At 35.0% G+C, this 22,479-nt stretch overlaps 1 protein-coding gene across 2 annotated transcripts; it reads right to left on the reverse strand.

Moving 5' to 3' along the window:
- Positions 1 to 2,697: 2,697 nt before the first annotated feature.
- Positions 2,698 to 22,284, reverse strand: LOC129001046 (uncharacterized). Of its 2 annotated transcripts, none has more exons than XM_054428194.1 (6): positions 22,036 to 22,284; positions 16,601 to 16,748; positions 6,880 to 7,090; positions 6,201 to 6,290; positions 5,293 to 5,396; positions 2,698 to 4,565 (listed from the first exon to the last, which is right to left on the reverse strand). In XM_054428194.1, the coding sequence occupies exons 1-6, from the start codon at positions 22,054 to 22,056 to the stop codon at positions 4,216 to 4,218; spliced, it is 924 nt and encodes a 307-aa protein (XP_054284169.1). In that variant the 5' UTR covers positions 22,057 to 22,284; the 3' UTR covers positions 2,698 to 4,215. The 2 variants fall into 2 exon arrangements, with proteins under 2 accessions (XP_054284169.1, XP_054284170.1); XM_054428195.1 differs by lacking the exon at positions 22,036 to 22,284 and adding an exon at positions 18,475 to 18,584.
- Positions 22,285 to 22,479: the final 195 nt, after the last annotated feature.

The raw sequence follows: 22,479 nt of genomic DNA on the forward strand, positions 1-22,479 counted from the left end.
GATGGATACTGCACACAGGTTTGGATTGAAATGCAATGAAATTAAAATGCTTCTTTATGGAGGCAAACTTAGGACATCCTGGTCCTTTCTTACAGTTTTATCTACAGTACCTCTAACCATCATGGCCACATTTAACTCCAGGCCGCGGCCTGGTAGAATAATTGGCAACGTTGCAAGTGGTGTTGCCTAGCGCCAGACGTCCCATAAGATAACATGGTAGACAGGTGACATCAGCTCATTAATTCACGTATTATTTGTTTAAATTTATGAACATAAATGCATTAAAAGATTGAAAATAAAACATATAGAATTAAAAAGCAAAACAATATTTAAATTGAAAATATAATTTTGTATATTTAAAGTGGAGTTAATATTTTTAGCTCAGTAACCAAGCTTTCGTATTATTAAAAAATACATAAAAACCATTAGCTGCCTCCAAAACAAAACAGCTGTTACAACCCTACTTGCGATGTTGCCACTTCGAAGGCCGCGGCCTGGAGTTAAAGGTAGCCGTGCTCTAGCTCTAAAAGACAATTACACATGTTTACAAAGTTACTGTAAGAAATGAAAAAAAATTAAATGGAATAAAATGAAACCATATAGTGCTTTATTTTTATTAAAACGATGTAAAAATAGAAAAAAGGTTTTTCTAGTGGGGCCTTGATCCAATAGTCAATGCTAACACACTTACTACTGTAAGAAACGTATGGATTCTGAGGGCGGAATTTGTCTTTGGTTATAAAATAATTTATAAATACAATTTTTTTTAAAACCAAACGTTTTTAAACGCACTAAAAAGTAGAAAATAATTGAAGTAGAAATAATATCAATCTATTTAATTTATTGTTTACTTTATAGAATAGTATAAAAATAACAACTGACATTATTAACAACAAACACCTTTATATCTGCAATCAGATTTGTTATCTTTATTTTGAAATGTTTGTGTTTGTATAAAGAATCTCTTGGGAGCATAAAACCTGTACCTCTTAACCTCTGCTCTTCGAACTGTCAAATTTAAGTATTTACAGCTGACATAAATTAATTTATATATTTACATCCTTTCAAAATGTAAACATGGAAAATTTGGAAGCCCATGGGGCGTAGCCTAAGGGAAATATGAAAATTAAATGATATAATATTGCATTGTCATCCATTTGTGAGCTATGTTTAAAATTTCAAGTCTCTAGCTCATAGGAAACTTCGTTTAAAATAAGCGAGCTAATAAAAACAAAAAACAATCCCATGGGGCGTAGCCCAAGGGAAATATGAAAATTAAATAATATAATATTGCATTGTCATCCATTTGTGAGCTATGTTTCAAGTTTCAAGTCTCTAGCTCATCGGGAAGTATCAAAATTTGCAAGAAAGCGAGTTAATAAAAACAAGCCCATGAGGCGTAGCTCAAGGGAAATATGAAAATTAAATTATATAATATTGCATTGTCTTCCATTTGTGAGCTATGTTTCAAATATCAAGTCTCTAGCTCATCGGGAAGTTAGTATAAAATTGATTGCAAAGTTTGTACCGGACAAGAAAGTGAGCTAATAAAAACGTTTTAAAAACACTTCTTGGTCCCAGGTAAGATTGGTAAGAACACTATTTAAAATAAAGGGCACTGTGTAACCAGAGCATCATCTGTAAATATAGAAGAAACCCGGTATCTACAAATACTTACTTAAACTGAAATACATTCTAAACCCTGACGCGATTATTATAAACTCAACACACATTAACACACGTTATTTTTAAAGCGTTCTAAAAAATATACATTTTAGTAGTTATGAAATTAAAATGACATTATATTCAGGTTCAGGTTGTACGTGCACCTCACCTGAAGAAAGGCAGGGTGTGACTCATCAAGCTTAGTTTTTTCTAGCGCCATGGACTTCATCGTCCCAAAGGCAGCGATGTTGTATCCTTGGTACCTGCTACAACTTTTCATTTTATTAGAGTACACTATTTCACCCTTGCTCTACCGGCTCATCTCACCACTTGCTTTGCTGGATAGATTCAAAAGCATGAAACATATTCAACCATTGATTTTAAATGTTACCCTTCAGTTGGCTACAGTTATAAATTTATTGGTAAGCACTAAGCGGTATAAACTACACACAGTAGTAATTCCATCTAAGGTTAATGGTTAACAGGTTGCACTGGTTCAACCAAATCAATAATCATGAATCAATCATGTTAATGTTTAGCTGTAATAGTACCAATGGTATGACTTTAGTATCACTTCATTTAAAATATGAAAATCATAAATTTGAAGAACGTAGGTGGTTTATTACAAACAAATTATTTTAGTCTTTTTAAAATCATTTGAAGTATTCAATTATTTTAAAATATTTTACTTTTCTTCAATAACTCTTCCATTTAGATTTAAATGTTTTCTGTGATGACATTTTTGACGTGTTTCAGAAGATAGAACATAAACATAAAGAAATCTCGTCAGAAACAGCCTCACTACCTGGGAAATCTCAGAGTTTGAGGGTATAAAGGGTGGTGTAAAATACCTATATAGGTGTTAATAGGTACTCAAAGAGATGCAAATATTTTAACAGCAATAAGCACTTTAAAAAATGTACGTCAACCCTTTCTCTGCTAGTACAGTATATTTAGAAGTAAATGTACGAGTAAATAAACAGTAAAAGGGAGAAAAACGCAGTATTCAATGTATAAAATGTTTTAGTCCATAATATTGGTTTGGTCAACAGTAAAAAATCTGATGTACATGTTTCTACAGTCTCTCTTAGACTAGACATTTACAAGCCATATACTTATATCAACATTTATCACCTTAAACTAAAGCATTTCATCCCTGTGTGTAAATGGTAATAATACAAGTTGAAAGACTTCTAGGTTAACTTACACTATTCAATCATTTATATTATTATGAACTGCAGGACTTGCTTCCTAAAAGAGATATTTGCTTTTTAGGCAATTGTTTTTATCATAAAGACCAGATAGGTAGCTAATTGTCAGTAAAAAAAAAAACTAAAAAGGTATTACATTTTATATTTAAGTGCCACCAGTTTAGATATAGTTGGGGCTATAAAAAGTTGAATATGGCTATTAAGCTAGCTTGGATAACTGTACACTTAATAAGACAGTTAAGTCTTAGAATGGACAAGTTTGGTCATTTCTCTAGCATCGACAACAAATAAAAATGAGCAAGTTATCTTACATACAAAAATTACAAATACTTGTTTTCTTGAAAAATATATACATCTTAACTATGCACGGTAATATTCATAACCCTTTGAAAGACTGTTTTGACTTTTTTAAACTAGTAAACTACATTGCACACAAATCTTATAAACAAATCACAGCTTAAAACTAGACAAATATATACAAAAATATTACAACCTTTCTTAAATATTGTAATAGATATACTTTAAGAACCGTGTCTTCAAATTAAAGTCCAGAAAAATTGTACATTGGTCTCAATACTGAAATTCTAACTGTTTTTGTAGAAAAGAAATTTAAATAAAAATAAAGCCACAAAATAATTGTTTACTTAAGAGAAGGATGAGAATATCAAATACTTTTTATCAGACTATCCTGCCACTTTCTCAAAGGTGAATAGCTCTAGAAAGCAACTTGCAACAAGACAAAACGTGAATGCACATAATACTTTAAACACTTTTAAATAATTGGTTTCACAAAAAATATGCCTTGGCACTACTTTTAAAATGTTTCGTTGTCACCTAAAAATAAAACTTAAATATGAACAACAGTTTATCACTTAGACAAAAACATGTTCCTATGTTTTGGTTGAGCATTAACATAGAAGTTTAGGAAAAATATTCCAACCATCATTTTTGGTGTAATGTACCTATTATTCTGTGTATAAATAGATGTATTACACATTATTTTTCTACATTACCTATTTCACATTTAAACAATATTTTAGTCGTTGAGTAGACTTCCTCTAGTTTGAACAGATCAGGGAAAAAAGTATAATTCATCAAAAGTTGATACAAAAATGAATGAAACATTGTGTGTGAAATAGTAGCGCATTACAGATGTAAACCTAACAATAAAATACTTCTCCTTATCATATTGTATTTTAGAATATTGAACAGCACTACACAAACTTCCTGTGATTGGTTTACATTGGACAAACGCAGTGTGTGTATGAGTAACAGATGCAGTTCGAGCAATCTGTCCAAACTGAACTTACCCTAAACTAGAAGAAGTCTACCATATGATTTAGCAAAGAGGTCGTATACTTATGGAGATCGTAACTCTATCGCTGCCTCCCTTATTTGGGAGGACAAAATTCGTAACAGACACTTCAAACTCAGATTTGGTCTTTGAAAGATGGATTATCCCTTTGGTCACTTTAGATAAACATGAGATTTCCACCCAGGCTCCAATTCTTGAGTGTTTGACCTTGCTGAGTTGAGATAAGATGACCTTAAGTTTGCCTTGGTACAGCATCACTTTGCAGACGAAGACGTCGGAAAAGCACGAGAGAAGAACGGAGTAGTGACGAGCTCTAGACAGGCTGAGTTCAGCTTTTCTGTGGAAGTCTGCAATATCCAGGGTTACTTGGCTGCCTGAAAACATATGTTGGGTTAAAAAAAGAAAAGATACACCATTATTTTTTCAAATAAGCGTTTTTGGCACAGAGAAATGGTATGCAGTGTTGAGTAACTTAAAACCCATTGTATTCATGTCCACATGTAAAGATGAAAGCTCGTTGCTGTTTTCACCAAATATTTGTAAATGCCAGCACAATTTTGATTTCTGTTTCAATGGATTTTTTTTTTTTAAGGGAAAATTCTTAAGTTCTGTTTTCTGCTCTATAGGAACTATTGAATGGCCAAAACGCTATCCTAAAAGAAAGGTGTTCTCTTATTGCTCCTGGCTTTAGGTCTGAATGATGGGCAAAACCAAGTGAATACGAAAATCAAATGAAAATTCTATGTGTTTAAATTTTTATATTGTGGAAATTACAACTTTGGAGTAATAAAATTGCCCCATCTGAACAAAAAACTGCTCTTAAAGGTTCATAATAGTCTTGGACTGCAAACTTAAACCTGTAAAACAAACTTGTGGACTAATCAAATTTACAGTTACTTTATCATTGTTTATGCACACAGGTTCTTTCAGGGATATTTACACTCAAATAAATAACCGTATACAGTATAATATTTGCTCAATCAATGCGAGTACTTAATGAGAACTCAATAAAATATTTGTTGGTTAAGATGCTCATATGTACTTATTTTCATCAAAATAGAACAATTTAGTTTAAGTAAGTTGCTTCTTGTCTTCACTTACCATTGAGTATGGTAACTAGATGAGCTTGTTCCAGATGTGTTGCCAAATTATCTATATCACCTCTCCATTCACACTTCTTATGTGGGCATCTAACTGGCAGAACACTAGAACAGAACATTTCAAAATAAACATGATGATAAGCTAAGCAAAGTAATGATTAATTTTTTATTCTCAACTAACTGAAAGACCAAAAAACTTTAAATTTTATTTACATGTAGTTAAACTTGCCATTTTTCATGTGTTGAATTATTGCGACAATGAAAAGAACAAGTTTTTGTCCATAGTTTGTACAAAAAATGGATAAACTACACTACATATTCCTGGATTTTTCAACAAAAACCAAAATTTCTTCAAGGATATGCTTAAGAAAAAAAATATGTTTAGGGATTTTCCAGTTGTTAAGCTATGCCAGTTGACTAACGTTAAAAACCTAATAGCTTACCAATTTTCTTGGTGTTAAAAGCTTAAAAACTAGAACATGCAGTGCAGCCCATTTCATAGAAATGTTTTAAAGTCTTTGGAGGGGGTGTGATATAGCTTGGAAATGTGTAGAAACAGTGTTATTAAGACTATTGGAAAGGAAAATTGATAATACAGACAGATTTTAATCACAATGTCATTGAAACATTGCATGTTGTATTAAAACTTCTTAATGTAGATTAAAAGTTAGCACAAATCAAAAGCTACCACATGACAGATATTGAATACACAGTATTGTCTATACGATGGATCCTGTCTCCTGGCCCTCCGTCCATCTGGGACTGGCCCGGGCCTTAAACCATTGGCCAGTCCAGTCCCCATATAGAAAGCCGGAGACGGTTCCATCATACAATATAAAAATGTTTAAGTCTATTTAGAACGATGAAAATTATTTCATGTGAAAAATTTCCTGAAATATTTTGTCTTACCTGCTGCGACAGGGAATATCAAGTCTATAAACGAGTCTTTGCAGGGCTAGATTAGGTACAAGTCCTGGCTCTGAGCGGCAGTATGGACACCTGTAAAGGAAATTGATTAATTACATAAGTACCTATAAACATGAAATAGCATATTATGACGATTTAAGATTTATAACAGAGTAAATGTAGTGGCCACAACAGAATGAGGCTGATGTGAACTACTAACTTAATTTCATTTCATTTTAACGTTTAACCAATCCGAACTTAAAGGCCAACTTATAGTAAACTATAGTATCTTTTATACTGTAACAAACAAAACCAAGAGAAAAATTATTTTTTTTATCGGAGCAGACTCTGCAAGTGACTCATCAAATTTCCTTTTTAATAACAAATGGTTACAGCTGTTGATATACTCGTAGAAGGGATGTCTTTTATAGTATCATGAAGCATTCACTCTTGGATATTGAAGTAGATATCCCATCTATATGGATTAGCTTGCTGCTATAGTCATGGACAATGTAAGAGGGACTCCCTGGTCTGCATGATGGAACCTGACTTCTAACCCTCCGTATACCTGCGGACTAAGCAATGGTTTAAGGCTCAAGCAAGTCCCAGATGGACCAAGGGTCAGAAGTCATTTTCCATCATACAGACTATATTAAGTACCAAACAAATTACATAGGCCTACCTAGGTAGTCGCTGAGCACACGCCAGACATGCGATGTTGCCACACTCCACACACGACGTTACTCCTCGCCGTTCCTTGGCCGCTAGAGGCTCCAGGCAGATGGTACACTCCAGCAGCTGGGAGGATAGCTGAGCACAGTTCCAGCAACACCAAGTCCTGGAGTCGACCTCCCCTCCGCAAACCGCCTTGCCGCAGTTGTTGCCATCACCATCTGGGGACAAAGGAATGAGTCAAAGCACGTCCAGAATTGACAAGAATATTGGTCTACGAGATACCGTCCTGTCAAAGTCGTACCCCAAGGCTTAAACGAATTAGTCTACTTACGGTTAGAATGAACAAAAATGCGTCTAGCTTGAAGCGTCATAGCATGGCCTCCTCTAATAAAAGACCGCAGCGAGACAAAAGTGGCAACGCCGCACTTTCGGCCTACTGCAAGAGCTTTTGCACTATTTAGTGGAGCTTTCGTAGTGGAGATTCTGTATTATACCATGGCTATGCCGGCTGGTGTTACTTTGCCACACCAACGTCGGGGCCTTGAGTTGGGTGGGGACATGGTCGTAGTAATCTCCCTAATGTCCATAGGAATACGGTTAGGCCGGTAAGAATTGACCTGAAACTCTTACTCATCATGTAATTTATGCGTCTATGGTTCTTTGTTTTAAGTAGTATAAATTAAAACAATGTCTACGCAATATCTATCTATATTTTATCTTCTGTCTATACAGTACTGTTATAAAATTGAGGTTGTGTCTTTCTGTCTGGCGGCCACGACTAAAATACTAAGCCGACTCAGCCCAAATTAAACACAAAGATTATCCTCATACCTAGGAATGTCATAGGACTATTCACTTCCCTGAGTTACTCTCGGGCTACGCCCCTTGGATGTCCAAAGTTTTGAGGTGAGGTTTTCAAAAGTAAATATTAATTGGTCTCCATAGAAGCATGAGAAAACTCACAATCTTTGTTTACCTTAGCTTTGACATTTCAATGTAAACAGGCATTGTCAACAATTGAAATTGTTCCTTCTAAAACCTTCCAAAGTTTGGCTAAACTAGTTTCAGCCGTAATTAAGTGATAGTGTTAGAAAGATTGCATTGAAGCCGATCCCAAAGCAACAAAACTTGTTACTGGGAGATCTCTCTCTTCGTGGTGATTGTTGGGTTGTTGTTACTTTTGGTTGTTACAGCTGATCAGTCACGTACACCCCCACCCCCTCCGCCACCACATTTACATTGTTGGTCTGCGGAGACGCGGAGATATAATCGAGATACCCCCGCTAGCTATGCTGTGGCAGTGTCAGAATACTCCCTCTTCGTTATATTATTGTTTTGGTGTATTTTAATCTGCATCGGATGGATTTAAAAGAGATTTAAAAATGATTCAAAACATTCTATGAGTACAGCTTCAAGTGCAAACACAACTCTCTGTAAATATTGTATTGATGTATACACAATATAAGTAGGCAATATTTAATGTTAACATTTTACCAATATTTGTCTATAAAAAATATTGTTACAGTAGTATTTATTGATATTATAAATTAATACACTTAAAATTAAGTTTTATTGCACTTTTGCCGAGATTGATTTATTGTGGCTCCTTTCTTGGAATCATAATTTTGATTCAGCTATCGATGAAAAATGAATAGTATTTTTAGTACTAAAAGTTAAGTATTAAAAGTACCGAATTTTAAACTTAATTAAGAATTCAAAGATGAATTGGCCAAATAAACTCGAAAGCACTCAAAAAACCACACGAATACCAAGAATTGCATTGCATTGCATTGCATTCATACATGTATGACGACGACAAGATAAAGAACTAAGAACAGGCCTACAGTAAGTTTTAATTTACTTTACTCAACATCTAGGCCTACCATTTGAAAGATAACAAAGGCGAAAATCGACCCTAATTGCACGACTCTTGAGCCTAGTATTGATTGTGCGGGAATGATTTTCCCGGTCCGCGATGACTTTGAAAAGGGGAATCGTACGAGGATGGGGTGAGATTGAATGGGGTCGGGGGTACAAGAGAGTCGTGTCCGCGAATAACTAGGAAATTATATACATGACGCCGTTAAAATAAGACTTGTGTTTTCAATTTATCGAACTTCCCAAGACAGTGGTGGATCTCTATTATTATAGGTGGCTGTTTTCACTTAAGAACATTGTTTCGCCTTGTCTTAAATAGAACGAATGCCACTAAATAAAAAATGCGGAAGAATGTGAGGAATATCCATAATCTCTATCAGTATAGCCTACTACTTGACCTATGCTAACACTACATACTAATTTTTTTCGTCCTGATTTTTTCAGCTACTGTGTGTTTCCAATATTTGTCTACTAATTATGTTCTAAAATATTCTAAAAAAATGTTCTAAATGTTCTAAGTTATTTCCTACTCGAAGACACAATCTGATCCCAAATCCCAAAACGTCGCGGAAACTAAATGATGTTCAAACAATGTATAAATACCGACCCGACTGAAGAAAATCCCTATTTGAAGGCATAGGCCTATCCATTTATCGGCAATTCGAAGGCATACCCCGATGAATTTTAATGATCCGTGATAGAAATGTATGCAACAATTCTTTAATCAACAAAATCCCAGACAACAAGAATATTGCTGACGAATGGCCAAAAGAGGAGACTGTGGAGTTTAACTGGAAAAAAGGACCATGAGGTCCTAAGTTCGCCTCAATAAAGAAGGATTTTAATTTAATTTCATTTCATTTGAAAAACATAATTCGTAAAATTTAGCAACAGTTGAACTTTAAAAATCTATGGAAACAGTTATGAAAGATTTTTTCAGATATTGTTAAATACAGTCTTTGACTATTAATCCAATAGTCAATGATACAGTTTTGACAGTACTTGACTTCGCATGACTTTCACTAATAGTTTAACTGTTTACAAGGAAAAGTTATAACATTTCGGTGAAAGTGTGTTTGACTACACGTAGTTCCTGTTAACTATGTACTCACACAAGACTACACTCACAGTTAGTGGAATTTTATGATTAACATTCCAAGTGTTTCTCCCTGTCGTCTAGAAATGCAGAACATGCCTCTACATGTATAGTCTGTATGATGGAACCTGTCTCCCAACACTCCATCTACATTGGACCAGTCCGGGTCTTGAACCATTGGCTGGCCTATCCCCAGGTCCTTACTTGGTAAGGAGACAGGTTTCATCATACAGACTATAATGTTAAACTGGTTTGGTTTGTACACGCATTGACAACACTACTGTACTGCAAAGTAGTCTTCTAAACTTAAAGTCTAAAGCCTGTTTAATGCAAATTCGATGATAAACTAAACTGTGTTATGTGATACGTTTTACTAACTAAAGTTACGTTTTAAAGTTTAGTTTAGTATCAGTGAGCTGGTATCGTTTAGGTCAAAATTCTTTGATTCTATTTTCAGAGTGTAAGCAAAACAGTTTGCACAATTATCGTTTTTAAGTAAAAAAAAACAAAAAATCTTCAACACCAAAATACACACTACATGTACCTAAACGAAACAACCCTAAAATCTTTCCTAATTGCATCCATACAGATTACAAATACATTAATGAGTATGACCAATGACTTTTGAAAACTGTTTAATCCATGGAAGGTCATCAGTTGACCTCCAGGCACATACAACCAATGATGCATATTGACAAGTTAAATAAGATAAGATACACGCACAGTGCGAGTAAACTACTAAAGTGAGTCAAAATCGCCAACGTTTCATTTAGTTTCCAAATCATTAAATAGAAATGCTCTCCGGGATGAACGAGTAGTTGCAGCAATAGCATACACATTTAGCTGAGCAAGCCTAAATAAGCGATTTATTTCGAGATCTATCACTTCAGCAACGTTTTGAAGTGTATTATCTCCTGTATTTTATTGATGATGCAATACGTAATGTGTATTGTGTATCGGTGGCAAAGACCTGTGACGTACCCCGGACGCCAGTGACTCATGGAATGCGTCTGTGACATCTATAATCAGCTGATGTGCGTACAGCCCCACCAGCCCCCCCCTCTCTCCACAGCTGACAGCCAAACAAAGAACCGTCCAATGGATAGTTGGATACCCAAGAATGTTTTAACTACGGACGCCACGCTGGAATTATTCTTTGTGGGTAACACCACACCGACCAGCTGACGGTTTACCGTTTTAGAAAAACAATGGATCTTTGTCGCAGTGACTGGAGAAGTTGTACAGCATCATTCCACGTATGGATACAACAACGTATGGATGTTGGTCGTGCGGTATTTCGAATACGAGAGAAAGTTATTTGCTTCGATTTTACATAAGGAATACGTGAAATGTTGAAGAAAAATATAAATTCCTACTTTTGATTGGTGTCGCTATTTTTAACGCCGTAATTCAAGAATAGATATATTATGCTCGTTTTTTAACAATACTGTATTTGTTTCGTGAGGAAAGCTTAGGTCGAAAGGTACAAGGAATTTTAACCCAACAGGCCTGTTGGGTTAAAATTCCAGAGGACGTAGTGGTTTACAAAACAAATGCTGTAGTTTGTTCTTTTATGTCGTGACTCAGTTTATAAGTTGTTGAAATATGTACCAAGAGTCATCAGAAGCAATGACTATACTGATGACTCGTGCTACTACATAATATGGACAACTACTGATAACAGCAACTGGCGATAACTGTTTTTGCGGGACGTCGAACTACTTGTGCTCCGAACTTATTACTGTATAGAGAAACTGACGAAAATAAACATGAGCTTTAGACTCAGATAAATCATTGCTATTAATTAATTTATGATAGACCTAGAAATAGCGGCATTATCAATTAGACAAAATCCATTGGTAACTGGCAAGATTTGAGCCCGCGACCTCCGGACTGTATTCCCGTTCTCTGCCAATAAACCAGCTCGCTTTCCTGACAACGTAAACGGAAAATAACCCGCCTTTAAGCAATAGATGTAACTGTTTTTTTTTTCTTTTTTTTATCAAGTAGAATAATATTGAAAGGGTATTTAATGACATTATATCGTTGATATTTTGGTAGGTTTTAAAAATATACATGTGCAAATATCCAGCCTTACAACGTAAAGGGTTTTAGTTGCTAAAAACCGACTAAATGAAAATAATGTACATTGTTCACAAGATATAGCCAGACAACACATCATAAATAATTTTTTTTATTAAGTGATATCGTTTAATAATCAACGATTTAGCAACTGTAAACAAAGACATAATAGCCTAGTAAGCATTGTTGTATCAGCTGTTTGATTTACACGCACTCGCAGCGCTGCGCAGCGGCGCCGACACGTGCTGATGAAATAGTTTACACATCCAGGCGCAGTGCGGCCAATAAACTCTACACAAAGAAAGATAAAATACTCTGTTGTAACAAATAAGCCGCAATGTACAAGATTAGAAGCCTACTTGTAACACGCGACGGAAACTCACAGATTAAACTTTCTATAGATTTATCATGGATGCTGGTTTAAGATTCGGGGTTTAGTAGTTGGTTTTTTTGTTTGTCCTGACGCTAGGTACGAGCCCGGGATTGTTTTTTTACATTACTTCAGGCTAGACCTAGAGGTTGTGGCATTATCACTTGTATAAAATCCATTGGTGATTTGGCGGGATTTAAACCCGGGACCCCAGAGACCGAAGTCCCGTGCTCTAACCACTACACCAGCTCGCTCCCCGCTTTAGTAGATAGTAGATGGCATTTTGTTGTTTACTATTTTCCCTAAACAAAACTATAGGATACCACATTAACGAGGCGTTTAAAGAATGTTATTCTTGATTTTAGTTTTATTTCGACTCATTAAACCTATTTTTAAATTTGTCCTACTTACTTACAGGGCACCCTATGTATACACTAGCAAAGTACACCAGCAATATATGTTTCTTAATTATTACATAAGCAGTACCTCAAATTCAAGACATGATAGCTATACAATAATACAACTCATCATTTTAGTATAACAGTAGAACTACATCTTACTTTCTTAAACTTCAGATTTGAAAAGCATTCTACTGAAATTAGCTTTAAGCCAGTCTAGTTGTCAAAACTGAAAGGAATTCCATCGACAGAAAGATCGCACTCGGTTGTCATAGTTATAACATGCTATATATATCACTGTCCCTAGACCGCTATCTGATCTACTGGTCTAAATGACGCTCATTGTACTAATGGTCTAAACTTCAGAACTAACAGACATCATCTGTCTTTCAAAAACGTCAAACAAGTCTGTTCAATTTAGGACCGGGGCTTTTCAAATTTATGTCGGAAATTTACTGTATGGTAGAATTTGAAATATTGTCCTGTTTTAACCGGTGCTAAAATGGATATCACAGATAAAATTAACTGTTAATTGCCTACCGTATATGCCCATGGAGAAAAAAAATCCTTAATAAGTTATCATCATTATGGGCCGGGAACAATATTTTCATTAAATATGACGAAAATTTCCGGTGACGCTTGGCTGTTTTTATCTAGCAATTTTTGCATTTTACTATCCAAACTAAGGCCAAATACATCGTTTAAAAACGCAACCCAAATTACAAGTACCAAGAGACGCTATTTAGAATAACATAAGCTCATAAATTGGTATCACTGAATCCTTTACTTCATTACCAATCAGCTGATATGCATTGTTGCATTGATGATGGTTTAGTGTTATAGACAGAATAAGAGATTTTATTTACTCTGAGATATGAGAGTCTGAAATTCGTCAACATACACCTCTCGCAGTATGGGGTTAAAGCCGTAAGTCCTAAAATAGATTAGTTTTTAATCTCCGAGGAGGACTGGAAGAAAAAGAGCGCCAGATGGTTTGTCCGTTTTTAAGCCTAACTGTAAATACGTATACGGTATAAGATCGTCAACAATATAGCAATACCCTATTATATTCACCAATGGAAAAGTTGGCAAAACATCGAAATCAACAACTAAAAGCATCTATTCGATCTTATAACCAAAACTTGAAATAACCAACTAACTTTCTAAATTGATTTAAACGATCGATAATACGATGGTTTTGGACATCAAAAATTTACCGAGAAGTCAGTAACGGATTAACACATCATAATGTACTCTCAACCTATTTATCATTTAATTTGTTGTTCTTACTTAGTTTTATAGTGTTGACTTTGTTATATTTAAGTTTAGTGAAGATTCCATGTTATAGACCATAATATACTATCTAGAATCTATGGCCCTATTTTTGTTAACGAGGTCTATTGTAACATATTGGTTGTTTTTATAATGCTACAGTAACAATAATAGCAAGGTTTTAAAAACAAAGAGATAACTATAAAGTTGTATAGATGGTGGTAGTTACACATGCATTCATAACTCTACAACTCGACCCAATGAAATTGACAAAGTACGCCGCCTCAGTCTAATTATAATTGCTGAAGTTAAGCTTCTCAATTAAGTATGTAGTTTAGCTTGTCAACTTTAATTTAGAAAACATTATTTGTGTATAAACAATAGTTAGAGAACCTTGAATAAACCAATGGTCAGGAACAATATAATAGCATCCAAACAAATGTTAAGTTGGTTACATTTCTTTAAAAAATAGCGTGCATAATCTGGCACACTTGTAATTTATTTAGCTAAATGAATATTTATTGTGTACGGTAATCAATGTGAAATAGTATATTTCATCACTAGGGCCTAAAGTGTCTCTTTTTTACCCGAGGTCAAGTTTTACGATCGAGGTAAAGCTGAGGTCGGAAAATGAGCGAGGGTTGAAAAGTCACTTTTTGCCCGTGTGGTGAACTATGTTTTTCGTCCTATTGCATAATTAATTAATAAACAAAGCTAGAAAACTAAATAAGTTTGATGTAAAAGATAACCTCTTTAAGCAACTTCCACCTTATTTTCAATTCTGCTAATTCAAATAAGCAGCTGTTTAGTAAATGATTTAATCATTTCGTCTATAACGTTTGTGTCAGAGTACATTATACCATCGATATGTTTAGCAATTGATAACAATAGGCGAAAACCTTACCTAACAAATCAAACGAAAAATAATTTCGATTGATACGATTGCCATAATCAAAATTTACAACTGATTACAAATGCTAATTTTTACTCCCTAGAGAGTAAAAATTTAATGTTTAATCGTCCTAGCTTTATACCCGCAACGCATGCATTATAAAAACGGTTGTTTTTGCAGCAGTATGACGAAAAATTGTTTAATATAAAGGAAACATTTTAATTTAATATTTTAACACCTTTATAAATTCATAGATTGCAATACAGATAACATGTATCAGCTGTTTTATTAACCGCAGCTACAACAAGGTATTGACGATAACATGGGCACTTTCAAGGGCTGTAGGACGGAAACTGAATTTTTACCAGCCTTGTGGCCAACACCAATCGATTTCTCGTGACCAAATACCACACATTAACAACACATTAACACATTAACAAAAATATTTAAAATCCTTGGACGAAAATAAAAGTTTGTCCGTACACGCACTTTTAGACTACAGTATAGGATATTATTCTAGGGTTATTGGATTGGTTTAACCTGCAGACAAACGTAATCGGTCAAACCCGCATCCGTTAGGGCCTACTCCATGAAACAGTTATCATACATTTGATAAGTTTATTATGCTGTACTTTGCAAGCCAGTGTAATATATTCAATTTAATAATTTTGCAAACTAAAGAGATTAGGGTTGTATTACAGTAATGGAATATGGAATGTTGAAGCAAAATAAATTTTATAGTGTAGATAAAGCCCAGACTCATAAACGGGGTTATGAAGTATATTTTTATCACAAAGTAGTGCTATATTTCTCTCATGTCGGTACCGCTTAAAATGAGTATCACGGAATCACCAACGTATATTTGTATTTCTTATAGGGTTTTTTGCTAAGTAGGTTGATATAGTATGATATATCATACTTGCTGACCACCCTTTTTACAGTTTAGATGAATTTTTTGCAGAATACAATTGTAATGGTAAAATTGTTATCTAGTTCTTACTTAGTCCCTAGTCAACTGTTACCTAGTCTTTCAAACACTTGTTTAAGTAGGTACCTCACTTTTGTTTCATATATATATAGTTCTGTGTTTTTCAAATGATTTTAGCTTTATTTTCTTGTTGACTTTGTTATATTTAAGTTTAGTGAAGATTCCATGTTATAGACCATAATATACTATCTAGAATCTATGGCCCTATTTTTGTTAACGAGGTCTATTGTAACATATGTTATTTAATGACCAATAAAGATTTATGATTTTTTTTTTTATATAGTATTTGTTCTCTACAAAATAGCGTGTATTCCTTTGTACTTGATGAAAAATGAAGTTTGCTGTTTCATCAAAGTAAATAATAAATAATACATGTTGATGCGGTATTTGAATGCAGGCTATTCTTATGCATTATTCATCGATAAATTCTACCTTACGTCCCCATTAATTCTGTTGTGGCTCTTTCTTAATATACAGGGCGCTCCCAAACTCTACCGACCTTTTTAGTTATCAATCCAGGACCACAGACAAACTAAAATATTAGGGCTGACCTACGTAAAAAAATTCCAAGCCGCCATTTAGTGTTTTCACAAAACTATTTTTTATTTTATAACAGTTTTTGTAGTAATTTCTCAAATTCATTGCTAAAAATTTAAACTTGAACTTATACATGGGGGTGGAGTGTCTGGTTACATCCATAAAGGCAATAATAAGATGATAACACATTTTTACAACTTTTATAAAGCCATTACCTGGATGGTCGTGCAGCCTGTGGGGTCTGGGAAGTTCCCGGGGGTCCAGAGTACACTCCCGTAGTCCTCTCAGGGCAGACTCCAGGGTCTCCGCCCCACAGGAACTGTCAGAGTCTGTCCCAGGTCCCCAGTCCAGCATCCGCGCCGTCTGGAACACAGAGGTAGTAGATACGTTAGAGTTTGAAGGAAACAATGGAGACAATGTGATGATAAAATTTGTAAGATACGAGCACAATGGAGTGTGAATTTGAAGGCGAAAATAAGCGACGAATTAGTGTATTGAATCAATGACATCATAGCTTTGTCACTGGCTGATTCAGTTACTTTATCCAGGACAATTTATTAAAAGGCCAATAGTTTAACTATGTATTCAGGACTATAGCGGAACCTCAATAAGAAGACCTTCGATAAGAAGAAGGTAGATAACAAGTGGAATTTTCAAATACTCTGGATTCCATACCCATACGACCCATAATAACACGCTATTGCAAACTCAGATAAGAAGTCAACCTTGACAAAAGACTTGATCACCCCAAAGATTATTTATCATAATGGAACAGCTGAAGCCAATAATGTTATTGTTAGTTCTGTACATCGCACTGCAGAGGTCGTATTTTGTTTACAATTTGTTTCTTGATATGTCAGTCATTCAAAACCTCGTTTAACCAAATAAAACGATCTAATTATAAACAAAAACTCGTCCTCTAGTTGTATAACCAAACAGTAAAGCACAAATCATGAAAATAACCCAAAAATACTAGAAACAAAATTTCCTCTACGCTAGCGATCCGTGTTGACGTACGAACTAGAACCGAAAAACCAACTTCAAAATTTACAATGGGATGAGAAGTCTACATGTTGTTCATACTGTTCTTAAATTACCGATGTTTTAAGCTTGACTTTAATTCGACTCAATAAATTCACGATATTGAGGCAGATATTCACGATTTTATTCTTTGCGCAAACATGACTCCCAGCTAGTATGTTTTCTGTGCTCACAGTCTCACGTACCTGAACAGGCCCGGATACGGATATGGCCTACGTGAAACGTTTTCTTAAGTTGACAAATACATTGCATGACCTTCAGTTAATTTTGTTGAACATTTTGTGAATTATCTTAAGTCGGAACAATGATTTATTATAACAAAATTTACGTGTTATATCGCAGATAGTTAGCGTATCGTATTTCATTAACCAACCAAAACGTACTACGGTAGACTCCATCTTATCCGGACTCCTAGGGCCCGAGGCCAGTCCGGATAACAGGGTTTTCGGTTAAACCGTCGTCCCCTAAAACTTGACAAAATATGACACACCATGGGAATTACTCGAAAAACTAGCCCAAATGTTACTTAAATCTGGGAGTGCGTTGTTTTTACATAACCTATGTGAACAAAATTCGCCGGCCTCAAATCTTTCCCCGAGAACAGTTTCAGTACCGCCCACTTTCATCCGATACAGAGTTAAACCAATGTGCTGATAAAAATTGTCTGGTTAAGGAGATGCCACTTTTGCCGAATTTAGTCTGGGTAAACCGACGATCGGTTAAATGGTGTCCGGATAAGAGAGAGTCTACTGTATTTCTTCACTGATACCATTGACTAATAGCTAATAGTCAAAGCTGACACAGTGAGTACGAGACAGAAAAGGCAGCGTTTTTACGAAACATATGGCTAGCCTACATATTAGTAAATAAATCGTCTAAATTACAAAGCAGCCTGACTTTCCAGTGACATATTTTATTTTAAGTAGATACATACTCCCTACTATCCTTTTCAGAACAACCCGATCACAATGGATCGAAAAACAATTTGTCTAGCAATTTATTTCAGTTACACCCCTAAGATTATTTGCCACAAACCATAAAACCTTACCCCACAACTAGGTTAACTGCCATGCTCGAGTAGGCAAGCCTTTGTGTACACATGAAGCCTTGACAGCACCGAGCACCGTAACCCCGGCAACATAAAGTGGAATTGCCCGGTTAACCTTGCCGCTGCAACTGGGTCGGTGCATGGTGCAAGTGCATTTCTGGTTGCAACATGCTTAGACCAGCTGAGTGTGACGTCACACATTGTCAGCAGGAACAGCTGACGACATCGGCGACCAATCCCCGTCGCGTATTTGGGTAAACATGGACGTTGCTATAAATCGTTTAGTGATTCAACATTCAACAACGGACGCTGATTTATGGAATTTGGAACAAAATTGCAATGCGTCATTTATTTACAGTCAATACATTCGATGATGAAATTAGGGGCGTGTGTCAAGGCAAACCAATGCTACATAGAACCTTTTGCTCGAGATGGTTGAACAATTTTACTTTAATGTTACAGTTAACTTAATTCTTTGAAATGAAAGGTGATCCTAAAACACAGAGAAATTGTCGTCAACGCTACAGTTTCATAGCATTTTTACAATCTTAATTTACGTCATTTTACCAGCTAAAAAACAAAAAAAATAATAGTAAAAATACATATTCTAGTAGGCCTAATTAGTAATTTTCTTTCCAGGATTTTTTCGCTACCGTAATTTGCACAGCACAACTTGAAACAAAACATTCTATTTCAACTCATCAATTTGTATTGGCTGAGCTTCAAAACAAGAGCTAAACTGCAGAAACCCCGTAACTAAACTATTCCTCTGTTTTAGATTGCGTTTACTAAGCTTTAAAATAAGCGACACAGTCACCGCATGGGTGTAGGATGCAGGGCTTCATACTTCCCGGACAGTGACGATGTCAAGTAGGCATTTCGCGGTAACCATGACGACATCATAACGGCATTGTCATGATCTGAGAAAATTGAAGTGTTTGGTGAAAAACACTTGTCTATTCACATTGTATCAAGTGCTTGTCTGGTATAAAATATAATTAATTGTGTGTATTATTTCTTGCTAAACAATGCTACTGTTTAATTTTTAACCATAGATTTTAATTCAATTATTGCAAATCCAAGTCCGTTCACATTAGGCCGGTTTTATGCACCGCGACAGTCGCGTGTCGCGTGTCGCGGCGCGACTCAAGTTCTATTGAGTTAAATGGGAGCATTTATGCACCGCGACAGCGACAAACTGCCGCGGAGCGACTCTAAATACCCGCGACAGGTTTTAGAATCGCAGCTTCAAAAAATGTGTCGCGCGCGGTTCAAGTTCTGTTGGATCAAATGGGCACGTTTATGCACCGCGACAGTCGCGGCGCGACAGTAGTATTTTTCATACTCCACGTGGTATATTCTCCATATATTTATATTGATTATGTTAATAATTAGTATATAAATGAGTTCTTTACCCTTTATTTGTATTATAAATTACATCATTATATTATGTAATGAAATTTTTAAGAGGGTTGACCCAATTCCAACTGTAAATTGTATGTGTTGTTTAAATAACTGGGGTTTTGTCATTATCGTGTACAACACTACAGGGTCTATATTTAAACAACTTAATAATCACCTCTACATCACAAACACAACACACAACATTGGATTGAGAACAGACTGATTTCTTTAATTCCCCACCACCGGATGTGAGTTTACGCGACAAAAAAGTGTCGCTGTCGCGTGACATTTTGGTCAGCCGCAAGACGTGGCGCGACTGTCGCGGTGCATAAAACCAGCCTTAACATATTACTATGGGTGAACTAATATAATAGTTTATTAATACAGTATATCATAGTGATATAATATTATATTAGTTCACCTATTACATTCCACAGTTTGTTCTCCCCCTATAAAATAGTATCTTATAAGGAGACTGTACCCCATATTTTATAATCCAAATTTTAATTATGTAGATACTAATTTGTAATTTTAACTGTGACTTCCAATAAAATTTCACAAAATAGCGGGAAATCGGATTTTTACCAAAAACGACTCAAATTATTTTGATTAAAATTGAGTATCGTATGGTCCTTTTAGATACAAAACAGTGCAGCCCCCAATACTCCAAAAATGTACTTATGCAACTATAGTGATTTTCCCGATAATAATCATAGTTCCTCCCACTTCTTGACCTTGATAATGATTTTACTTGTTTTATAATAATTTTACCATGTTAGGATAAGTCAATGTTAATTATGAATAATTGCAATAGCGACATTATACACATAGGCTATATTAAATACAATTCTGTATCGTAACTAATCATACAAAATAGGCCTATACTGGCAAACCTGTCGTGGCATCGCTACGAGTGCGTAAAGTAAGAAGATGTAAATAGTATTAAATATTGTTGAAAATACCTTAATCTTATTATTAAAACCCAGAAGGAAAGCTGTATTATTTATGTTTGACTTAGCTAATGCAATGTATGGTCAACTTAGCTCAATAAAATGATTTGATTTGAATATAATACAGTAATGAAGTACAGTAATAGTAATAAAAGTAATAATGGTCTATTGTCTGTGCTTTTAGCGAATTTCCCATATAGGGAATAAGCTATTACTCTAGAAGTACCTACTCATATGAAGACCTGGACCCGGAACTGATTCATTTTTCGATTTGAGATGCCTAGAGGCCAAAAACACCACCCGTTCAAATTCATTTATATATACATACATGTGTGCGTGTCCGTTAGCACGATAACTCGAGCAAAATTGATCCGATTTTGATGAAATTTGGTATAAACGTGTTTAACCTACATTTATTTGAACGAGTTCGCGAACCAGCATGATCGGACTATGGGAACGGGTGTTTATGGGATAAAAATTGGTTGTTCCCATTTTGACCAAAAAAACACACAAAACTTAGCAATTTTTTCCCATACCACTTTGTAGCGTAGCGCTTAAAAAACAAATAATTTAGTATATTGAAGTTTTATTATGCGCCTAGTGGTTACGGAGAAAATTCCAAAAAATTGTAAATTTTAAATTCCCATGTCATTCTTATAGGAGAATAAGTAAACTGTTGTAGTTTGCGTTTGCTTGTTTCCTTGTTCATGAACATATTTTGATCAAATTTGGAAAATGCATTCATCTTACTAAACTATTAACATTTGAAAACACCCACTTTTTACCCAACTTGTTGCATGAAACCTAAGTACTCGTTAAACTAATTATATTTAAATAGGGAATAAATGTGATATTTTAAGGAGATATTTTAGTGTAAATCCAATCGGGCAAATGGAATTTTTTTAGTCTGCAGGTTTGCTGCGGCGGGGGTTATATAATTATAGATTGGTAATAAAAACTACTAAGCTATTATTAGTTATTATTAGTTATTAGTTATTAGTCGTCAGTAGACCCCAAAATAAGACATTGTTTTATTTGCTCATTTTAAAATGTATTAATATTTTATAAGTTTTCATAAATCAAGAAAAATATTTACTGCAGTCACAAAGCTGCAATGAGATTGTTATTAAATTATTATAAAAAAGTAATAATAAAAACTATAAATTAAATAAAAATGTTATTTAAAAAGCAAATTGAATACACTTACCCATTGCATGATTTTATGCATGACGATTGACGGTGATCAATAGAAGAAACACAATCACAACACTGACTAACCTAACCTCAACCCTTTCTATTCGTTTATCTGACACTGAAATTTACGCTTATCTCAACCGAAGTTCAGTCTCAACTCAACTCTCAATAATTTGATTTTGAGACAATGACCACAACACTAACACAACAATGCAAGCTCGACTACCAAGTAATAATAGACAGTCCACAGTCGAGTAGCAACTACCCCGTACTGAGACGCAGACTAGATCGAATGGGTGAATCGAATCGAACTGAGAGAGAAATAAAATGACAGACGGCATCGTCCGGAACACTGTATGATGTTATTCACCCCCTCTCGTACACCAGCGCTTGGGATCGCGAGCGGCGAAGCGTGGAAACACAACACGTCCAACGCTAAACACTAAACAGCTGATTT

Source organism: Macrosteles quadrilineatus, unplaced genomic scaffold (assembly GCF_028750875.1).
Source record: "Macrosteles quadrilineatus isolate MER2022 unplaced genomic scaffold, UCM_ALF_1.0 Scaffold_8__2_contigs__length_117827958, whole genome shotgun sequence".
Lineage (NCBI taxonomy): Eukaryota > Metazoa > Arthropoda > Insecta > Hemiptera > Cicadellidae > Macrosteles > Macrosteles quadrilineatus.